The sequence below is a fragment of the Marmota flaviventris genome, chromosome 6 (assembly GCF_047511675.1).
Source record: "Marmota flaviventris isolate mMarFla1 chromosome 6, mMarFla1.hap1, whole genome shotgun sequence".
NCBI lineage: Eukaryota > Metazoa > Chordata > Mammalia > Rodentia > Sciuridae > Marmota > Marmota flaviventris.
The window spans coordinates 33,823,515-33,844,121 of record NC_092503.1 but is presented as its reverse complement, the minus strand read 5'-3'; the positions used below and the strand labels follow the sequence as shown (position 1 = coordinate 33,844,121).

The window sequence follows — 20,607 nt, the reverse complement described above, 5'->3', positions numbered from 1 at the left end:
CACTGTGGGCAGGAGGAGCACAGATCTGGGAAAACTCTGAGATGCTGTCCAAACCGCACATCTCAGCACTAACCCAGTAGAGGGACGAGGGAGCTGAACTGTGCAAACACCACTTCTATTGCACTACAGTGAGGCTGCACATGGCATTCCTCAGCACATCTGCCTTGCTGCATGGCAGCCAAAGCAGCCATTGCCCCTGGAATCCTGCAGGAAAGCAGTGCAGGTGGCATAGGGGACATCAGCCCCATGTGTACTGAAGTGGCAGTGGGTGGACAGAGTGCTGATAGCAAGTGCTGTACCATCCCACGTCCCATTCACCTCTTCCGCATGCCAAACAGCCCCTAGAATGAGTGATACGCTGGTGTTGTTTTTGGTCCAGGACTGATATAACATAACCAAGAATAAATGAACAATTGAACGTGTATATTCTGTACACACTGTAGCATTATTTTAAGTACTACTTACTCGCATAAGCCCACAGGAATTACTGATGTTCCGTAATAGTAATTCCTAAAGTTAGCTTCATGTCAGATTCCCCGCAACGTCTTTAAAATTCAAATTTGGGAACCTTTCCTAGATCACCAGAATTTTCTAGGAAAGAACCTTGGAATTTGCATCTAAAAATTCATTTGCATGTATCCCTGTGCTTAAAATTTTTCAGTGACTTGCCATTACTAAGGATTATGACCCTACTTCATGTGGCCTAGAAAGTCCTGTGTCAACTAGCCCCTGCTGAACTTCCTAGCCTTGCCCCCACCAGGCCCTTTTCTTTAACCAATGCTTCATGCATCCTGGTCCTCAACCATCCTTTTCTCTCTACCTCAAACCTCTGTGTGTCTTCTGGCAAATCTCTCACCTTTTGTTTGGCATTAACTGTCCCTTCCTTAGGGAAGCGTCTTCTGATCCTCCAGACTGCCAATTCTGCCCTTCTGTCATGCTCTCTTATCACACATCCTGATTCTATTAAAGTGTTTGTGTACTGTGCTTAATGATACACTCTGTAAAGGCAGAGACCGCGTGCTATCTCACTCTGAATTAGCCTCAGCCCTGAGCATATCAACAAGTAATGGTGACCTTGACTCATCTGTCCATCTTCAAAGGAGACATGCCTGTCATATAGCCTAATAGGCAGTAGCTCTATACTTTGTTTTTGTTCACTTAAAACTCCTACATTTCCAACTTTGTAAGATCACCATACCAGATATATAAGGAGCAGTTATTAAATAAGATAAATTCCCCCAAATACATATCTACATTTTTTTAAATGAGGTTGATACTTTCCTGTCTGTTGTTGTTTACCATCCCAGCCACACGGATAATGATATTAGAGAAGTAACAGCATTTGTAAGGAGTAATAAGGACATGGATGAGCCTGAGAGGGTTATGGAGGCCTGCAGGGATCAGTATCCTAGTGCTCCTGCACCCAGGGAAGCTCTGCCCTACTTTCCACAGCTCCCTGCTTGAGTCTCCTCGAAGGTGTGCTGAGTGCTTAGACTCTGCCTGCAGAGACTCATGAGCATATCCTAGTGCCTGTCCAGGTAGAAACATGGGCACACAGTTTTTTCCCACTCATCCATTCATCTGTCTGAAGTGTAAGGAACACCTATGCTGAGCTGGGGCTTTCCGGAAGGTGATGGCCTCACTCCATGGCAGCAGCCATCTCTGTCCCTGGCATCGGATGGTAGCTTTTCCTGGTGACTGATAACGATTCTACAAGTCCACAAGCTGAGTAAAAGAGTATGTGTATTTCTTTCTGTGTCTCAATAAAACCGTGGGTCTCAAACTTAGATTTGCACCTGCATTATCCAGAGTGCTTTTTTAAAAATGTAGATTTCAGGCACTGCTTCCAGAGATACTGTCAGGAAAAGGAAGTTCTCATCCCAGGATGAGAAGTTCTCATCCTCATGTTTAACAAGCTCCTGCAAGACTTCTGTATGCTGGGCTTTGGAAAATGCTATTGAATGTAAACATCCTTCCCCGGAGTAATGATTCACAATGTATCATCAATTAGAAAACACTGGGCATCCATCCTACATAGTCTAATTCGCATGAGGTCTGTCCTACAGCTGCTTGTTAATTGTGTTCTAAATTAGGTGCTATCTTTATTAAAAATCAATGTTTTACACTCCCATGTTTAAACTTGTGTAGATATAAACACAGGAACACAATGAAGCATATTGAAACTGCCTGCTAAATGCTTGTATTTCCTTGTATAAGACAAAGGCCCACTGCTAAAGCAATCTAATGAAAAAAAAATTAGTTCATTCTATTTATTATAAGCTATTAAAATGACTTCTTAGTTGTAGGGCCCATGTTTTCACTCTGAAATTTACATGGAACAGGTTGTAGGAATTGGTACCATCAATCTGATTTAAAGTTTTTACACTAATACAGTTTTGCCAGTCATACTACAGCCTCTGTACCCTATTAAGCAGGTGGGGAGATGAACTAACATAAAATATCAGACTACAAGTATAAATACATCTGTTTACTTTGCAAACTATCACACCAAGCAGAATAAAATTAGTTTTAGAGCCAGAGTTCTAAAAGATTACCAAAGTTAATTAGTAGTCTTGGGGAACTTTGTTTTTCCTCCTGAGGTTTTCTGGGCCTGGGGGCTTGGTGTGGAAGATTAGAGAAAGTCATTTTGCTGACCAAGCATTCCCTGGCTTCACAAAGCCTCCCCTCCCTTTTGTTGCTGGGCTGCCACATATGAATTAGGAGCTGTGGAATTTTGAAATATTCCTGCTCTTGGGAATCTAAGTCTAATCTGTGCAGTCATTTGTATGCACCGGAAAAAAGCTCAGTTTTAGTTAAACCCTCACTGAGGTTTTGATGCCAACTGCTGTGATGCCAAGGCAGCCATTCCAAGTGTAAGGGAGGATGGATGTTTCTGTTAGATGCCTGTGAAGTTGTTGCAGCAGTATTGTAGCAGGATCTTGACTGTCTCTAATTCCTACTCAGGGGACTCTTCTATGAGAAGGAGAACAGCAGTGACATCTATTCTCTTTTCCACAACAGCAAAAAGTTACCAGTGGTCTCACTCTGTCTGTGACATGTCATGTTTATTTCCCAGTTCTCACCTTAGTGGGCAGGGCTTTCCATTCCATAGGAGGATGGAGTAATTGTTCAGTGAGTTTTTCTGCAGTTTTTTCTTTAGTATCTTGATAAGACTCACTTGATTCACTCGTTATATTGCTTTTATTATGTTCCTTCACTAATGTGTTCCTTATGTGAACTTCTAATTTAATGGGCTTCTTAATCAAAATGTCTTTATTTTTAATCATTAGAGTGAGCTATGTTTATCTTGGGCCATATTTATGAAAACCTGATTCAGTAAAACTTGCTGCAGCTGGATACAGTGCCACATGCATTATAATCCCAGTAACTTGGGAGGCTGAGATTGGAGGTTTACAAGTTTGAGATCAGCCTCAGCAGTTGGGATATCATGTCTCAAAATAAAAGAAAAAGGACTGGGGATGAAGCTCAGTGGTATATCACCCTGGGTTTAATCCCCAGTACCAAAAAATAAACAAAACAAAACTATTGGCTATAGTATCATTTATTTCAAAAGGAATTTAATTTTAAAAATCCCTTATTTGAATGTTAACCATAGACATAAGACTTTTAAGCCACTGGTTTCATTTTCCCAACCTTTCTGAATTCCTTTGAGGGTGGTTATTTCCTTGCCTTGAAGCTTCTCAAGGTTCTTCATTTATAGGAACAAGCATTTTGGAGACAGGTTAAGTATTTGAAACCTACAAAGCGCAACCTCGGGATTCTTGTTCTATGATCTTTACCTATATGTGACCTCTGCCTAGGTATTAAAAAACAAACAAAAAAATTCCTGGGGATGTGCAAATAGGCATCCTTTTGAAGTTCAAAACAGAAAAACTTACATTTTATTAACGGCTTTCTGGCATTCACTGTGCCCCCACTTCTTACTAGGGGTACTAGTCCTTTTCAGCCCTGACAAGGCCCCTATGAGAGTAAAATTAGCCACCACAGAAAGAGAAGGTGTGTTGTGTGTTGGTTGGTTTTCCATTGTTGAAATACCTGAGGCAATCAACTTAAAGGGAAGAAAGGTTTATTTTGGCTCACCAGAGGTTTTAGCCATGGTCACTTGACCCTGTTACTTTGGGGTCTGTGGCATCATGGTGGGAGGTTAGGAGGGTGGCAGAAGTCTGCTCATCTTGCAATGAGATAGCAAAAGGAAGGAAAGAGAGGAAGGGCCAGGGTCCCAGTATCCCCTTCAAAGACATGCCTCTGATGGCCTAGCTAGACCTCCACCTCCTGAATTTCCTCCACCTCCCAAAGGCCCACAGGCTGGGGACCAAGTCTTTAACTCATGGACTTTTTGTGAACTTTTCAGATCCAAACTATAGCAGTTTATTTCAAGCTAGTGTAAGGAGTAGGCCTTTTGCACTTGACCTGTGGCAGTGTGTCTGAGGCTGGGCTGATAGTCACTGAGGTTTAAGCTCCTGACGTATATGGCACATTTCTGCTAACATTGCATATTCTACTTCCTCCTTACATACTGAATTTAGAGAGGTGGTTAAAACGAATACATTCTTAAATTGAGGCAAAATTATTTATTGTTTCATATTTTTTCCTCTATCGTTTTTAGCACACTGGGTACCAGTTGAAACATAATTGGTTAGGGATTGTTTTTAAATGAAAAATAAACAAACTTAAGGAAATACAGCTGTATGCATTCAAATGACATCTTATTCCTAGGCATTTACTCTTCTCATGTTTGTTTGCCTAATATTTACCACAAGGCATAATTAGAGTAAGATAGTAAGACATCTAAAATGTGCTGCTTAATTACAGAGAAAAAGAGGATGCTGACTCACAATGAACATGCTTTTCTGAGTGGATTCCACTGTCTTGATTAAAAGCCAAAAGAGTATTCTTGAGTAAAATTTTGCTGATTGTATTTCAGTTTAAATTGAAGAAAACTGGTTCTGGAAAATTCTAAAATCCCAGGAGAAATTGCTATATTCTAGGTGCTTCTTCCCACCCAAGCTCACTTAACTCTGATCAGGCTTCTAGTGATGTAGGTGCTGTGTTACACCCCCATCCTTGGTTCCGGCCACACTGCTCCTCAGGAGCAGACCTGGCCAATAACCCAGGCAGTTCAGCTGTAGGCACCATTACTTGAAAACCTATTTTAATAGTCAAAAGAAACAGATCTGCAGGTAATTTTATCCTAATATATAAGTAGTTGGAAAATAGTCATCACTGCCAGGTGTCATGCTCCTGGCTCTGTGCTAAGCACTTTTAGACATTTTTATTTTAGTCCTCAAAATGCTCTCTGTGAGGGTGGCTTATCCTTGTTTTATAGATAGATGATGCACCTGAGAATTAGGGAAAATGAGTGACTTGCTGCTGAAGGTCCTGTGAAATGAGTAAGTAGCAGAGCTGAAATTTGAACCAGGTCATCTTGCTTCCAAGGATGTAACCACTGTTGCTGGGCTGCTTTCTCTGTGTTGAGATACACCCATCTCTAACTAATGTGTGCTCCCGCCTAAATAACTATTGGCACCAAGAGGTGTCGATCAAGGAAAGCAGGTCAAGAAGCTTTTAAGTTAAGTGATGTTGTAATATTAACAATAGTATAAAAATATTTCAGGTAGTTACTTTTTAAAAATCTGTCAGGAAGCATATCTTGTATTATGCTGCAGAATATACTGCTATATTATCCCAAAGTTTTCACATTCTCATATAAACATACTTTGTCTATAATTGAAAGACTATGTAACTAGAGTAACTTTTGCTTAGGAAGTTGAAACTGTAGAACAAGGAGGGTCAAAGGTTTTATTTTCTCTTTCTATTTCCAGTAGAAAGTGACTTGAAAACTTACACAGAGAAGTCTAAAACTTATTTTTAGTCTTTGCTCTGTCTCCTTAAAAAAAAAAAAAAATCATCAAAGTTTCTAGGAACATCACAGTAATTAAGGGAATATATTTTCTTTGACTCTGGGAAAAGCCACTTTTAAGTTGTATCACCACAATGCATGTTTCCAATAAATATCAATATAGCTACCCATAAGCAACATTTTTCATTGGCTACAATCAGTATTTATTGAGATAGAACTTGACTCAAAGAATATTATTTTCAATTTAATATGAAACAAGTTTGTAAGTTTATGAGTTAATTTTTAGTGCAAAGTACGCCGATCTTAACATATTGTAATCACAAAGTGTGACTTCAGCACTGCTTTAACAGAGAAGAAAGTTTTCTATCAATACCTCAACTGACATTCATTCTTCAGTTATCAGTGATATTCTTACATTTGTTTTACTTTCTCTGGAGTGAGAGCCTCTGCCATTGAGTTGACCGAATACTATACCAAATATGCTGGGATGGATTCATTAAAAATCTTAATTCAGGCAATATGTAAAACAGTGGATGTGTAACCGATGTGATTCTGCAATCTGTATACGGGGTAAAAATGGGAGTTCATAACCCACTTGAATCAAATGTATGAAATATGATATGTCAAGAACTATGTAATGTTTTAAACAACCAATAATAAAAATTTTAAAAAAACTTAATTCAGAGCTTTCTGAATTTCTTGAAAAAATACAATTTAATTAAACAACTAAAGTGATTCTTCCCCATTCTCAACTGAGCACAAATAGTTTTAAGCAGTTGTGACTGATTGTTTTTATTATGAACCAAGCCTAGGAGGTCAGGTTCAAATGAAATTTCACATTTGCTCTTGGAAATAATCTTTTCTAAAACATTGATTGCCTGCTTACTATGTTAGCATCATTATGTTACATTGTTATAATTTTAAATGGAGTATAAATTAATATTTTGTAATTAAAACTGTAGAACCTTTTATGTTTTGTTGGGATATTTTGTTTTATATGCATTTGCCTTGTTCTTTAAACTCAACAATAAAAGAGGTCTGGGTGAGAGTTTTACAAAGCACTGAAATATGTAGTCAGATAGATACTGTATCCTAGATAGGGGAAATTACAAAGTGAGGTTTATTTTGAACCTTGAAAATGGAATACATTGGGTTGAAATTTTTCAAATCTCTGAAATTTAGCTTTAAATAAGTATCATATGCCCAGTTTCTTAGAGCCATTTTTGTTCCTGGCTTAAGGGAAAAGATCTAAATTAAGATTTTTAATGAACCCATTCTATTTTAGGCAATCAGTACTATGTTTAGATTAGTATTAGGTCATTCCTGGTCAAAAAGTGATAGAATCAGTTCAGTTTATGGATTTGACCTAATCAATCCAAGAAAAACTTCCTTAAATTCAGATTGATTTTTATGGACCAGTCTCAGCTTCAATCCCAAGTCCCAGGAACCCGAGGTGTAAAATGATGTAAATAATTGTCCAAGACTTCCAAACCTTTTTTATTTTTTTTCCCTAAATTGAAGTCTTACCAAACAGAACAAGTAAAATTTATCATGAATGCATGAGAAATTATTACTGGGTTATTAAATAGCTACATTTTCCAGAATAGGTCATCTTAATATTCTTAGTTTTAAAAATCTCCTTTCTGAATAATAATAAAAAATTGCTGATAAGGAAAGTGGGGCATTTGTAGATGTTATTAGTATTAATTGCTTTGTTGGAGAACTACATAGCCTTTCTAATATTTTGGTAGTACTTGTTTTTTAAATTTAAAAAAAAAAAACAGTTGTTAAAATATAGCTATGAACTATTTTTTAAAATGCTCCTCTTTTAAAATACAGAAACACATTTTTTTTCCCCTCAGAGACCAGCATGCTGATGATGTCAAAGAAGACTTTGAAGAGAGAACAGAAAGTGAAATGAGGACATCACATGAAGCCAGAGGTAACTATGATATTCTCATCTTATTGATGGGTGTTACTCTTAATATTCAAGAATCTAAAGCTCATAATTATTGGTTGGGGATGTGGCTCAGTGGTAGAGTGCTTGCCTAGCATGCATAAGACCCTGAGTTTGATCTCCAGCACTGCAAAATAAATAGAATTTAACTGGAATACAGTAGTCAGATTTATATTAAAGATCAGCTTTATTTGGTTGGTTTATTCCTTACTGCAGGCAATAAAAATTTATTTAGCATGTAATTCATAATGATAAAGATTCATGTATGGCTTTATATTCACAATGTGTTTCATATATTGTATACAGCTTGGTAAGAGACATTCTCTTGGTTCTTGGGCTACATTTTCTTTAGTATTATTGGTGTTATTTGCTTAATATGTTTAAAACTCAATTCAGAGTTTATATGAAATCCAAATAGAATATGATCTTCATTCAGTATCACAAAAATCATTTGAACAAATGTTTTAAGTTATACTAGAGAAAGTAATTTGACTCACATTATTGTTTAAAAGGCAGTAATTTAATTAAGTTGTAACCACTGCTAGTCATGGTATAGATTGTACTTATTAATTCACATATAACTTATTATTTGTTTCTCATAAGAAAATGTCTGGTTGTCAGTGTGATGATTATTCTTGGAGACTTTGCTTTTCACGTACCCTTTTTTTGTCTGGATATCATATAAGATGTGATAATGGATCCTAATGACTCTGCAGTGACCTACTCGCTCAGTGGTGCTTGGGTTTTTGTAGCTGGTTGTCGTAAAGCAATAATTAATGACTAATTTGGAAGTTATGTTCAGCACTGTCTGCAGCATGTTTTATGGCACCACGTCCAGATCCTACAGATGGCCAGGGTTCAGTCTCTCTGCCACTTGCTAGCTGTGTGATCTTGGACATGTCATTAAAAACACCTCTTAGTGTGTCTGTTTTTCATCTCTCCAGAAGGAGTAGGTGACATAACTTCTTCCTGAGGTTGTAGTGAGGGAGAAACACAGTAACATTTTTACTTCCTTAGACCAGTGGCTGCCACATAGTAAGCCTGTGCAAGGATTTGATTCTTTAAAATGTTTCTGATCATTGAAAAAGAAGAAAAATATTTAATTTTTGAAGTTTTTGTTATCAGGGCTCTGTCTAGTTCTCACACAGAGGCTCACCCTTTCTTTGTAGGCATCGGTCTACCAAAAATTAATAGCATGGCCTTCATTAAGTCTTGGCTCTGCCACATACTAGCCCTGTGGCTGTGCCTCAGTTTCTTCTGAAAAAATTTGATGTGGTCCCCATATGCACACATTGAGTCATTTTGAGGATTAAATATACCACTTTTGTTAGTACTATTAATATTGTGGGAAATAATGTCTTTGTATCTCATTGATGGCACAGATCCATAGTAAAAGTTTCTAGGCCCTGAACTTTTAGAGGGAGTAATAATTTAAAATACTGTAGTTTAACTGGATGACCTATTTAATTTTTATTTGCTAAATGATTTTGATAGTTTTTTTCCCCAGAAAATTACCCATTTAATAGAGAATTTTAGATTTATTAACACTTGATATGTATGGTCTTTTCTTTCCCTACTTTTAGTTTCTATTTTTATTTTTTCTATTTTTCTTGATTTGAATTTCCTCTTATAATTCTTTGCAAAGAAACATTACTAGAATTCATATATAATTCTTAATTTTGTAATTTTTTTCCAAGTCATTTATTTTTATTATTTTGAACCTATAAAACCAATAGTTCAGTATGCATATTTTAATTATTATCTTTTTGTATTGTGAAAGGAAGCCTAGTAAAATAAGTTGTGAACATTTTTTATGTGTTTACACGAGATTGGCCTATAATTTTCCCCTTTACTGGCTCATTCAGCTTTAGCCTCCTAAAATGAATTTGATAACTATCTGTCTCTCATATTTTTGAAACATTTTGAATAAGTGTCCCATAAAATCAATTTTTGATTTTTTTAAATTCTAATTAGTTATACGTGATAGTAGATTGCATTTTGAGACCTTATACTTAAATGAAGTATAACTTCTCATTTGTCTGGTACATGATGTAGAGTTACACAGGTTGCGTAATCATGTGTGCACATAGGTATAATTATATATGATTCATTCCACTATCATTTCAGCCCCCATCCATAAAATTAATTTTATCTATCTGTAATGAAATCATTTCATTTGCTGTCTTTCACTTAACATCTTTCTTAGACTTCCTTTATCTTTTTGAAATGAGTGGATTTTTTTTTTCATAATCATTTTCTAACGAAGAGAGTGTTGTCTAGGGGTTTGCTGGTGAGTGTTCTTGGGAATGGTACCAATGAGACACTGAGAGAAATAGGTTTGGATAGGATGAGAAGGCGAGTTGGGATGTGATTACAAAAGAGACCTAGTCCTTGCCCTAAGTTTCTTCAGAGTTATCCCAAATTTAGGCGAGAGGGCCAGGCTTTGTGTCTGATTGAGCAGGCCTCAGATCTTGGCCAGAAGTGGGTGTCCTTAGGTAAAGAAGCTCCCTCTGTCTTAGGGCAGCTCTTGGAGAGGGAGGCAGCTCTTGAGCCTTCAAAATGCAACAGGTAGAAGAACGATGGCCTTAGCATGAAAGGGAATTGAGTGGCCTGTCCCAGAATTCACTGTGTCTAGACAGTTGTTTGGCCTATTTTTTTCTTTTAAGAAAAATCAAACAGAAGAAATGAAACCAAAATACTGTTTTACACCCGTGAGATTCGGCTACCCCAATTCAGTCCAGTCTTTTGATTTTGAAAAATGAACCCAGTTCTTAAGTGCACTTTTTATTTCCTTGCATGATTTTTTCTTGGGAAGTAATGTGCATTCTTTTTTTTTTTTTTTTTTTTTAGACCCAGGTGTTCCTTAGAACCAAAAAGTTTCCTTCAGTCATAGTTTTAACTTTTACTTTTGCTCTGTCTCTTTCTTGACTAGTGATTTCTGTTGTTGGATTGGAACCAAGAGTTGATATGTAAAATATTTAGCAGTTTCTTTAGCAGCCAGCATTGCATAGGATGGTTGTAACCTGCAGTGGTCTTATTACTCCAGCAGGGTCTCACAGCTCCCTGCTATATCATGAGTTTCCTTCAGATCTGTGTCTTGGGGAAGCTCCACAAGGGCCCAGTGTGGGGTGGAGAGGTGATTATTATCAACCACTGTGAAAGAGTTTTTAATATTTTAACAGCTTGTGCATTTTTTGATGTTCTAGACATGTTTCCCACATTAAAATAGCTCACTAACCTCTTCTGATATCTAGTATTTACTGCTTGTAACGTGGATTTTTAACAGCAGTGTGTTTAATTTTCCTATAATTTCCAATGGTGTTGTCTTGTTCTTCTTTTTTCATACCCTATTTTTTGTTTAGTAAAAGTGATGTCCCCTGTGACTTACTAAAATCATTAAGCTCTGTCAATAAATCAGTGCTCCCCTTTTGATGTTTTTGTAGAGCTTTTTATCAGAGGCTCCATGGTGATTGTTTTCTGTTTTATCATTTTTGAGCCCTGAAGTAGTTCCCTGTGTCTTTTAGGGAACACTTTCCCATTTGGGTCAGGACAGAATCCCTGAAATCTGGTGAAGGTGAAGGTCAGGTACAGGTGCTGCATTGCGGCCCACTCCCTTGAACCCAGGAGGTGCCCAGCAGTGCCCTTTCTCAGTTCCATTCCTTTGGTCCTTCCAGATCTGGCAGGACTGGGGGTGCTACTGAGCAGTGAGGGGAACCTGCCCATTGCAGTGGGCTGCACTTAACCACAGAGAAGACTGAGAAGCAGCCACCCTGAATGTCTTTCCAAACCCAGTAGGGTTTAGTGACTCAGTAGGTCCACGAAGATGATTTTGTTTGGAATCTTGGAACAAATTGGTTTTAGAAAAAGAAAAGAAAAAAAGGATTCCTCCTATGTCTCTTCAATTAATTCAGTTTAATTCAGCACAGTATGCATAATTATAAGCCCTTTTTGGATGATTCATGCCCTATTGTGGAATTGGACATTTAGAGGCTTTTATGGAATATAATTTGATAGTCTTCTTTCTCTTATCTTCTCTACTTGAAGGGATAAATAGCTCATTTCCACCATGGTGGAAAGGCCCATTAATAAAGAATTCTGTAGATTGGCTTTCAAGTTTAAACTCTTATGCTTCTATGGTTTTGTTTTCTCTCCTTCAAGAATTCTGTCTCACAGAGGGCTTAAATCTTTAAAAAGTTGACGCCATGTTGTAATGTGCCAGATTCTTACTGGAAAAACCAGGCTCTAGTTTTTCCTCCATAGCAGTCTGTTTATTTTGATTGTTAACTTGAAGTGATCTTTAAAAATTTTTCATGCCTGAGGTTAAGTGTCTTGAAAGTTAATAATCTCTGTATTCCTCTATCCTTTGAATCTGCTTATTCTACCCAAACACTTGTTGTTGATCATTTTATGTTTAGTCAACAGTTAACCTCATCTGAGGGAAAAAAAAAAAAATAATGACCAGATATATCCCATTTCTTTTGGTTTTATTTTTTCCTTTCACATTAAGAACATATTTTGTAGTCTTCTGGAATATTAGCTGAGACAGATTGTTGAGTCTTCTTCATTTTGTCCGATACACTGTCAAGTACATGCCTTTCTTTCAAGATTGTAGTAATTTCTCCCATTTGCCAAGTGCTTAGTACATGTTAAATGCTAGGATAAACATTTAGAAAATATCCTGTAATCCTTACATGTAAATTGGTTTAGCCAGTATTATACTGATGGAGTAGGGGTTTGAATCCAAGCCTCTCAGCTTTATTCCAAAACTCACCATCTGGATCCAGACCCTATACTTTATATCAGGAGTCAGAAGAGATCAGGCCACACCCTGGTGTGGCTCCTGTCTCTCAGTGTGGTTTTGGGTGTATGAGGGCTGGGTCTCAGTTTCCCCATCTTAGAGACAAGCTCCTTCATGGCACTGTTTCAACACTAGAATGCGAGCAGCAGGCATTTGAAGGTTTTGGTTTCACTTTTGTCATTGGCTTAAAGGAACACAAAAGAGTCAAAACAATATAAACAGATATATTTGGTCAATTTTTATTTTAGGAAACTTGAAAACTATAGGAAACTCCTTAAAAGTCTTATTTTTCATGCAGGTAGTTGGTTTGCAAAGGAGGATAGTAAGAAAGAGAATCCTAATAAAATGCTTGTGGTGGAAATGTCTTACAGAACAAAACACTGTGTTTTCCAAAGCATATTGTACACATTCAGACTAACCATTCCTTGCTCTTGACACTGAGCCAGCCATTGGAGCCAAAATGTCTTTGCGTTTATTTTAGTCTCTATCACACATTAAGTAAAGACCTGGATTCACTTTTCTAAGCAATTCACAGAATCAAATACAGATTCACTCAAATGAAGTTGCTTTTATTCCTCTTGGACTAGAATCATAGGAGATGGTATGTTCTATGGCTGGTAAACACTGCAGTTACCCCTTTTGTCAAAAAATAACAGTGGATCTCTGGGCATCAGTTAGCACAGAAGATTCAGCAAATGGAAGTGGAGTCTCAAAGTGAAGGAAGCAAAGTTGGTACTAGGATTGGAGTGGTGTAGTATGTGTCTAAGGCCTGCTTATACTATCAAGTCCAAAGACATGCAGAAGTCACCACAAATACAGGAAGTTTAGGTTTTTTAGTAATTTAGAGTTATTTTTCTGAGGAATAATGTAGGAGCATTGGAAAAGAACTGTGATGAACAAGTAATATAACTTGTAGTAGGAAATAGAATGGAGCTATAGTGACAAAGTAAAAGTGCCAGGTGTCAATGGAACATATACATAGGACAGGGTAGAGTTTGGGTTTAAAAAGGACTGTATGTGGCAAAGAGTCAAGACACAAATAATTAAGTAATTTCTATTATTTTACTCTAGTATGGAATTGGAAACCTTACCATTTCATTTGAGCCTGTCTTGTGACATATACACAGTGATTGTATTTCAAATAATTATTAAACTCTTGGTAATATCTGAGATTAAAGGAATGTTTTTAAGGTGTCACCAACCCCTCTCCCTTTTCTTTTAATTTTATTATTATTATTATTTTTTTGGTGCTGGAGTTGGAACCTTGGGTTTTATACATGCAAAGCAATTGTTCTACCACTGAGCTACATCCCCAATCCCCAGCCTCCCCTCATCCACCCCTATTTATTTATTTATTTATTTATTTTTGCAGTGCTGGAAACACTCTACCACTGAGATACTTCCCAGCCTCTATCCTATTATCTGGCTACACAAAACTACTTTGAGCTCTGGATAATTTAAAAAGAATAAAACAAACTGGTGTTGGTTTATACATTTGGTTTGGTAAAATCAGATGATGATCTAAAACCTTGAGACTGATTGAATGAAATGTGGAAAGAGTTATAGTGACTTTTTTAAAAATGTCGAGAGATTTTTAAAAATTTAAATTTAAATTTAAATTTAAAAATATTGAGAGATGTTTCATATGAAATGATAGGAGAAAATTTGCTGTGTGGGCCTAACAGAGCAGAATCAGGACCAGTAGGTGTTAGCTCATGTAAAAATAGATTTTTGACCTTGTAAAGTGACTTGATAACATTTAGAACAATTTAAATTTTAGATTAGACTAGCTGAAGAGGAAAAAAACAACAACTAGAAAATCAGAATGAAGCAAGAGGAAATAATTTTTAAGAAAACTGTGCCTCTGTAACAACATCAGAAAACATCAGATACTTAGGAATAAATTTAATAAAAGGTGTGCAGGATCTCTAGATGAAAATGGCAAAATATTAATGAGAGCTTTTAAAAAGACCCAAAGAAATAGAGGTATATACTGTGCTCATGGATTGAGAGACTTGGTATTGTGAAGACATCATTTCTCATTTTTTTTTTTACAAGCTGATTTTAAAATTTCCATGTAAATGCAAAGGAGAAAGGATAGATAGCCCAGGCAGTCTTGAAGAAGATTACTTCATAGATATCAGAACACTTACAAAGTGATAGTAATTAAATCCGTGCTGAGGTCAAGAGGTCAGTATGTCAAAATGAAAAATCTGGATGGAAACTCTGGCACTTCATTATAGTAGAAAAAGGATGGTCTTTTCAGTAAATTGTGGTTGAGTAGTTAGAAATCCATGTGTGAAAAACACTAATATTTATTCTTACCTCATAAATACCCCAAACATAAATTCAGAAGGATTATAGATCTAAATATAAGAAATGCACATAGAGTGTTTATAGAGGAAAACTGAGTAGACTTCTTATGACTTTGGGGAAAACAGTATTTCTTCAGTAGACATGTGAAGCATTAAGCATATAAGGAAAAAATAATAACCATTATTACAGTTAGGGACTTCTGTTTTTCAAAAGATCCTATTAAGAAAGTAAAAAGGAAGACTCAGAGTGGGAGAGAGATTTGTAATGTGTTTTTCCAACAAAGGAGTCTTACCCAGTGTGTACTTAGCTAACATCTGTAAATCCGTGAGAACAAGAAAAGACAACCCAGTGGACAAAATGGGCATAAATCATGAATATGCACTTCTCACGAGCTTGTCTTTATGTGGACCATAAGTATCTCACAGATATGCTGTTCAATGAAATCAACACCAGTGATCCCATTTAACTGTAGTTCCAAAATGTTAAATGAATCGACCATGTTCGTAGTCAGGGAAATAGCTACCCTTGGTGGGAACCAGTGGGGTTATAAGAATGTGCTGGCCACCTTCTTTTTGATCTGGTTGTTGACTACTTGGATATGTTTACTTTGTGAAAATTCAATGAGCTGTACACTTAAAATTCATGTGCCTTTCTATAAATCTTATTCTTCAAGGGAAAAAAAAAAAAAGCTAACTTGAATATATTTTTAGAGAGAATGCATGCAAAAAAAAAAAATGGGAAAAACCTAAACTAAGTAGCCATTTTGGCAAGGATTTTTGATGGACTTGAAATATCCCCGCAGCTGACCTGTGTGTGATGGGAGTCTATCGTGGAAGAGTTGCCTTTCTTCTGCTGGCAGTCTGAGTCAAGAGTTCTAAGGACAGAGGTCATTTGCTAGAGAATGTCTGTTTTTACAAAGCAGCAGCATACCTGTTTGATTTCTGAAGATCTAGCATGTAAATAGAAAATTCTGAAAATTTAAGTTTGATCTGCACAAGTGAAGAGTCACAAAAGCATTTTGCCTTTCTGCTTCTTTATTTTTGTTGCAGTAATTTCTTATCTCCTTTCAATAAAAAAAATTAAGTTGGCTACATAAAAGTCACCCTGATTAGTAAATTAGAAACAAACCAAGGTGGAGTCAAAAGGGGGAACAAGTATAGTAACCACCTGGTGAGCACAGTTGCTGCACTTGAGCATGCAAATTGGCAACTGTTCCCTCTATGACTTCTGAGGCAGAAAGAGGAACAGTTTACCAAGGTGAGAGTTACTTTCCTTGTGGCACATTTCTCATCTGCAGCATTCAAGAGGCAACACTGAACCCCACATAATGAAACATGGCTTTAATAATGGATGCTTAGCAAACATGTAAGTTGAATGTGGTTGATTTTTCCAGTGACCTTCAGTAAAGACAAAGGAGATGGTGATTGTTCAATGACATGATGTTGAAAAGAATCCCGCTAAACTTCCTCCTCTTCCCACAACTTCATCATCTGGGGGAGATGCATGGCATTTGGGGCTTTTTTCGCTGCTTTCAGAGAATGATATCCCATTTGTTTCAATTGAGCAGGTGCCCGGGAGGAACCTACTGTACAGCAGGCACAGCGTAGGTCAGCTGTCTTTCTGTCCTTTAAGTCCCCAATTCCATGTCTGCCCTTGCGCTGGGAGCAGCAGAGCAAACTTCTTCCAACTGTTGCTGGAATCCCTGCGAGTAAAGTTTCCAAATGGAGCACTGATGAGGTATATTTTATTTTCTTGTCTTTCAGGCAGCAGGTATAAGAGTAATGACTTATGGGAGTTGACACACTGAGAGTAGATAGGGTACTGTTTGGGTTTTTTTCCCCACTACTCCCTGTAAGAGAAGGAATTATTCTAACAGATTCCTAAAACATCTGGGTTAAATATTTTGAACCTGTAGCATTTGAGTTTTTTGTTTTGGTTTGTTTTTTAACTCAGAGATTTGGTATTATTTTTGACAGGTGTCAGAATTCATACAGAGCTTACCTGGGTGTGAAGAACATGGAAAGGTGTTTAAAGATGAAGTAAGTATTCCATTAAATTGCTATTAATGTCATTTAATGGGATCAGAGCACTGGAGTGCATCCAATGGGGAAATATGTTGAATTGGCAGAATCGAGAAATGGGTTATGTTGAAATTGACAAACTGACACATAGTTGTCTAACAGATAGCAGTAATGAGTTACGTAAAAATGTCTTGGTAGATGAGAGCCAAAGGAATGTTTGTAAGTACCATTTTATTCTGCACAGGAGCATTAGACTTGTTATTTTAAAAAACATAGCATATACTCACATAGCTCATAGCACAAAAAGAAGCCCAAAAGAGAAATATGCAACATTTTTTTTAATAAAGTGAAATTAGTTTCCATTATTTTATTTTCAAATATTTTTCTAACAATACCAAGATTAACTATATTTGATACTTACAATAAATAATATTACCATTATTGCTAAAAACAATCCCTTACATCTTAAATATTTCTCATTATTATGTATAATAATAGACATTTATCACAGTCCGCTTTGGGAAGATTATTTTATTTATTTTTTCACTAAATATAAGGGATGATTAATAATGACCACCTGGACTGAACATTAGAATAAGTAGGAATTTGCTTTCTAACTACCCTAGAGGTGATGCAGTCAGAGTACAGCAGGAGACCCTTTTCACCAGAGATTTGTAAAAATAAGCCACTTGCCTGTCATCTCTCCTAAGCAGAGCAGTCCATTAATGCTCTGATTTGGGCAGTGTGTACTACTGCCACAAGGCAGAAAACAGACTGCATAATTTCAGAAGGCTTTCTCCAGCACCTGCTGTCTACAGTTAAACTCATGCACACCTTGTTTGCCTCACGTATAGACCTCAGCTTTTAAGACTAGCACACTTGCAGCTAAGAGCATTGCAAGAGTATAAGGGCAGCTGAGAATTCAGCAACTGGTTGTAGGCCTCATTAAACTGTTAGATATAATTATTCTTTAGATAGATGCCAATTAAAATGCACAAGGATCTAATTTTAAACATCCCCTTTTTTTTTTTTCTGGTTTATGTTCCTACTGAAGAAATGTTTTGTCTTCTTTGTAGCTGATTTCTAGTTGCCAGTTGCTCATTTGGGTTTTTTTTTCCCCCTAAGTCCTGTCTTTGTGTAAACTACTCTGAGTGAATTTTCTATCCCTGCATAGCCTCAGATTCACACACTACAGCCATTGTGCTTTCTTTGAAAGAGTCATGTGGTCATTACCTTTAAAAATGATAAATATTTTTGAAAATAAACAAGCAGTCAATTTAGTTTGTAAATTCTATTTTTTGATTCTGTTAATAGCTAGATAATCCATATAGATTTGCTGTATTATATTGTTAAAGTAAGGTTTGATTTCAAACTCAGATTGATATGGTATTTCTGGCTGTGCTGGGAATAGAATACAGGGGAGCAAAAAGGGGCAGAGAGACCTGTTAGGAAGTTGTTGCATGAATCAACGTGTGAGATGATGGCCCAGTCCAGGATAGTGGTGCAGAGAGAGGAAGAGGGTGGAATCTGTGTTTTTAAAACACACCTAGTTGCAGATCATGTCACTTCTCTGTTCAGGTTCTTCCAGTCTCTGAGTAAAATCCCATGTCCTGAGAGGGGCCTGCAGCCTGACACCCCTTGCTGCCTGGCCTCTTTGTTTAGGATGCCCATCACAGTTCCACACGCCAGCCTCCTTGCTCTCCTCAGACTGTCCAGACATGCTCAGGCTCTTCTCTGTCTAGAATGCTCTTCTTCCAAATGCTCACATGACTGTCTCCCTCTGCTCTGATGCCAGCTTTTCAATTGGTCCTGCCCTGACTATCTTCCTTGAAATCACCATCTGCTGCTACTCGAGCATCCCCGCTCAACTGCCCACTCATCTCCCCAGCCAGCTCTGTTTTCTCAGAACACATAATTGCCTTCTAACTTACTAATTAATTTGCTTCCTTATTGTGTCTGTTGCTTATTGTCGTCTCCCACTCCTGGAATGTAAACTCCACAGAGAGGTTGTGCTTGCTTGCATATTTTGCTTTTATCTGTTTTATTCTTTGCTATATGCCCAGTCCTCAAAAGAGTGTTTAGAATATAATAGGTGTTTAGAATGCTTTCATTGAGTGCATATAGTAATACCTTTATACTCTGAGAAAGACTCCAACAAACTATGTCATTGTGGTTTACAGAATAAAAGCATTGGGGAAGAACCTGAGTGGATGGAGGGAAGAGCAGTGAAAAAGAAGGAAGAGGTCCTGAGCTCCTAACCCTTCTTCCTTGTTTAGGGCTTTAGCACAACACTTCATCTATAGAGTCAGGCCACTATATGTGCATTACAAAAGCAAATCAGAAGTAGCCCAGTAACACAGTGCAATGATCACTGTTCTCACAATGCACTTCCTTCTGTTTATGTCATTCCACTTGCAGTTCGTTCTGGAGCCACACATCAGAGCAGCTTGTATGAGATAACACAGAGTTAGGCACTGGCTTCAAGATATTTTCATTCTAGCACAATCTTATAAATAATAATCTACCAGAATTTAACCAGTTTATACCCTTAACTTCAAATCCCAGCTTCTCAGTTCTCTACATGTTCCTTTTCTTCAGTTACCTGTCATGTTGAAGTCTTACATAGACATTGAAGGATACTCGGTGTCTGCTGCAAACCTCCAGTAGGGTCCAGAATTGGAATCAACTCATCAGTCTCTTGTGCCCTCCTTGGGATGCAGTGTGTTACTTTACATTTTCATTAAGGATCTAGAAGACTTCTGTCAGGCTGTCCCTTCTGCCAGGGTCTTCCTTTGGTCGAGTGAAGTGTTATCATCAGCCCTGCCTTTCTTCCTGGCCTTCTTCATAGCACAAGCAATTGAAACCAGAGCCAAATTTCCAGAACATGGAATCTGCTTCCACCCTGGCAGTCCTTCTGTCTAGCTTACTGCAGCAGATGGTTTTCTTACTGAGGTCAACAAAACTTTTTTTCCACATAATTATTACTTAAATTTGAATAAGATGACTCTAGTTCTTAATAGTTAAGTACACTATATATACTATATAGTCAATTTAGATGAACAGGGCTTTTTATTTTTAGAGAAGAGAGATCTTAAGAAATGGCTATTTTATTATGTCAGCCTTTGTTTACTGAACTCTTTGCAGAATTCAGGGTTATATCTGTTTGCTAGGGCAACCATTACAAACAGGTAAGTGTCCAAAATGATAGAAATTTATTATCCAGTGCTGGATGCTGGAAATCTGAAGAAGGCTAGAAGTCAAGGTGGGGCAGGGCTGCCTCCTCCTACAGACTTGAGGAAGCAGCCTCTCCTTCTGACTTGCGGCCACTGTTCCCTGTTTTCCCTCTGTGTGTATCTGTCTCTATGTCTGAATTTCCCTCTTTTTTTGTGGACACCAGTAGGGGCCCACCCTACTCTGGTGTGACCTCATCTTATTACATCTGCATTGACCCTATTTGCAAATAAGGTCACAATCTGAGGGACTGTGGGGGTTAGAACATTGGCACATGAATTTGCAGGGGACATAATTCAACTACATGATGCAATATTGCTGTAAGAAGTTTTTAACATAGTCTAAGAGGGAAAAACGAGTGTATTTTACTTTTTATGCAAAGGGATAAACTAAAGAGGAGTGA

At 37.3% G+C, this 20,607-nt stretch overlaps 1 protein-coding gene across 6 annotated transcripts in view; it reads left to right on the top strand.

Moving 5' to 3' along the window:
* Positions 1 to 20,607, top strand: part of L3mbtl3 (L3MBTL histone methyl-lysine binding protein 3) — a 112,698-nt gene that overhangs the window by 89,570 nt on the left and 2,521 nt on the right. For all 6 annotated transcript variants that reach the window (XM_071613034.1, XM_071613033.1, XM_027947384.2 and 3 more), the window contains 3 exons: positions 7,744 to 7,823; positions 16,520 to 16,689; positions 16,929 to 16,991. In XM_071613034.1, coding sequence (XP_071469135.1) covers positions 7,744 to 7,823; positions 16,520 to 16,689; positions 16,929 to 16,991 — 313 coding nt within the window. The remainder of the gene's footprint in view (positions 1 to 7,743; positions 7,824 to 16,519; positions 16,690 to 16,928; positions 16,992 to 20,607) is intronic.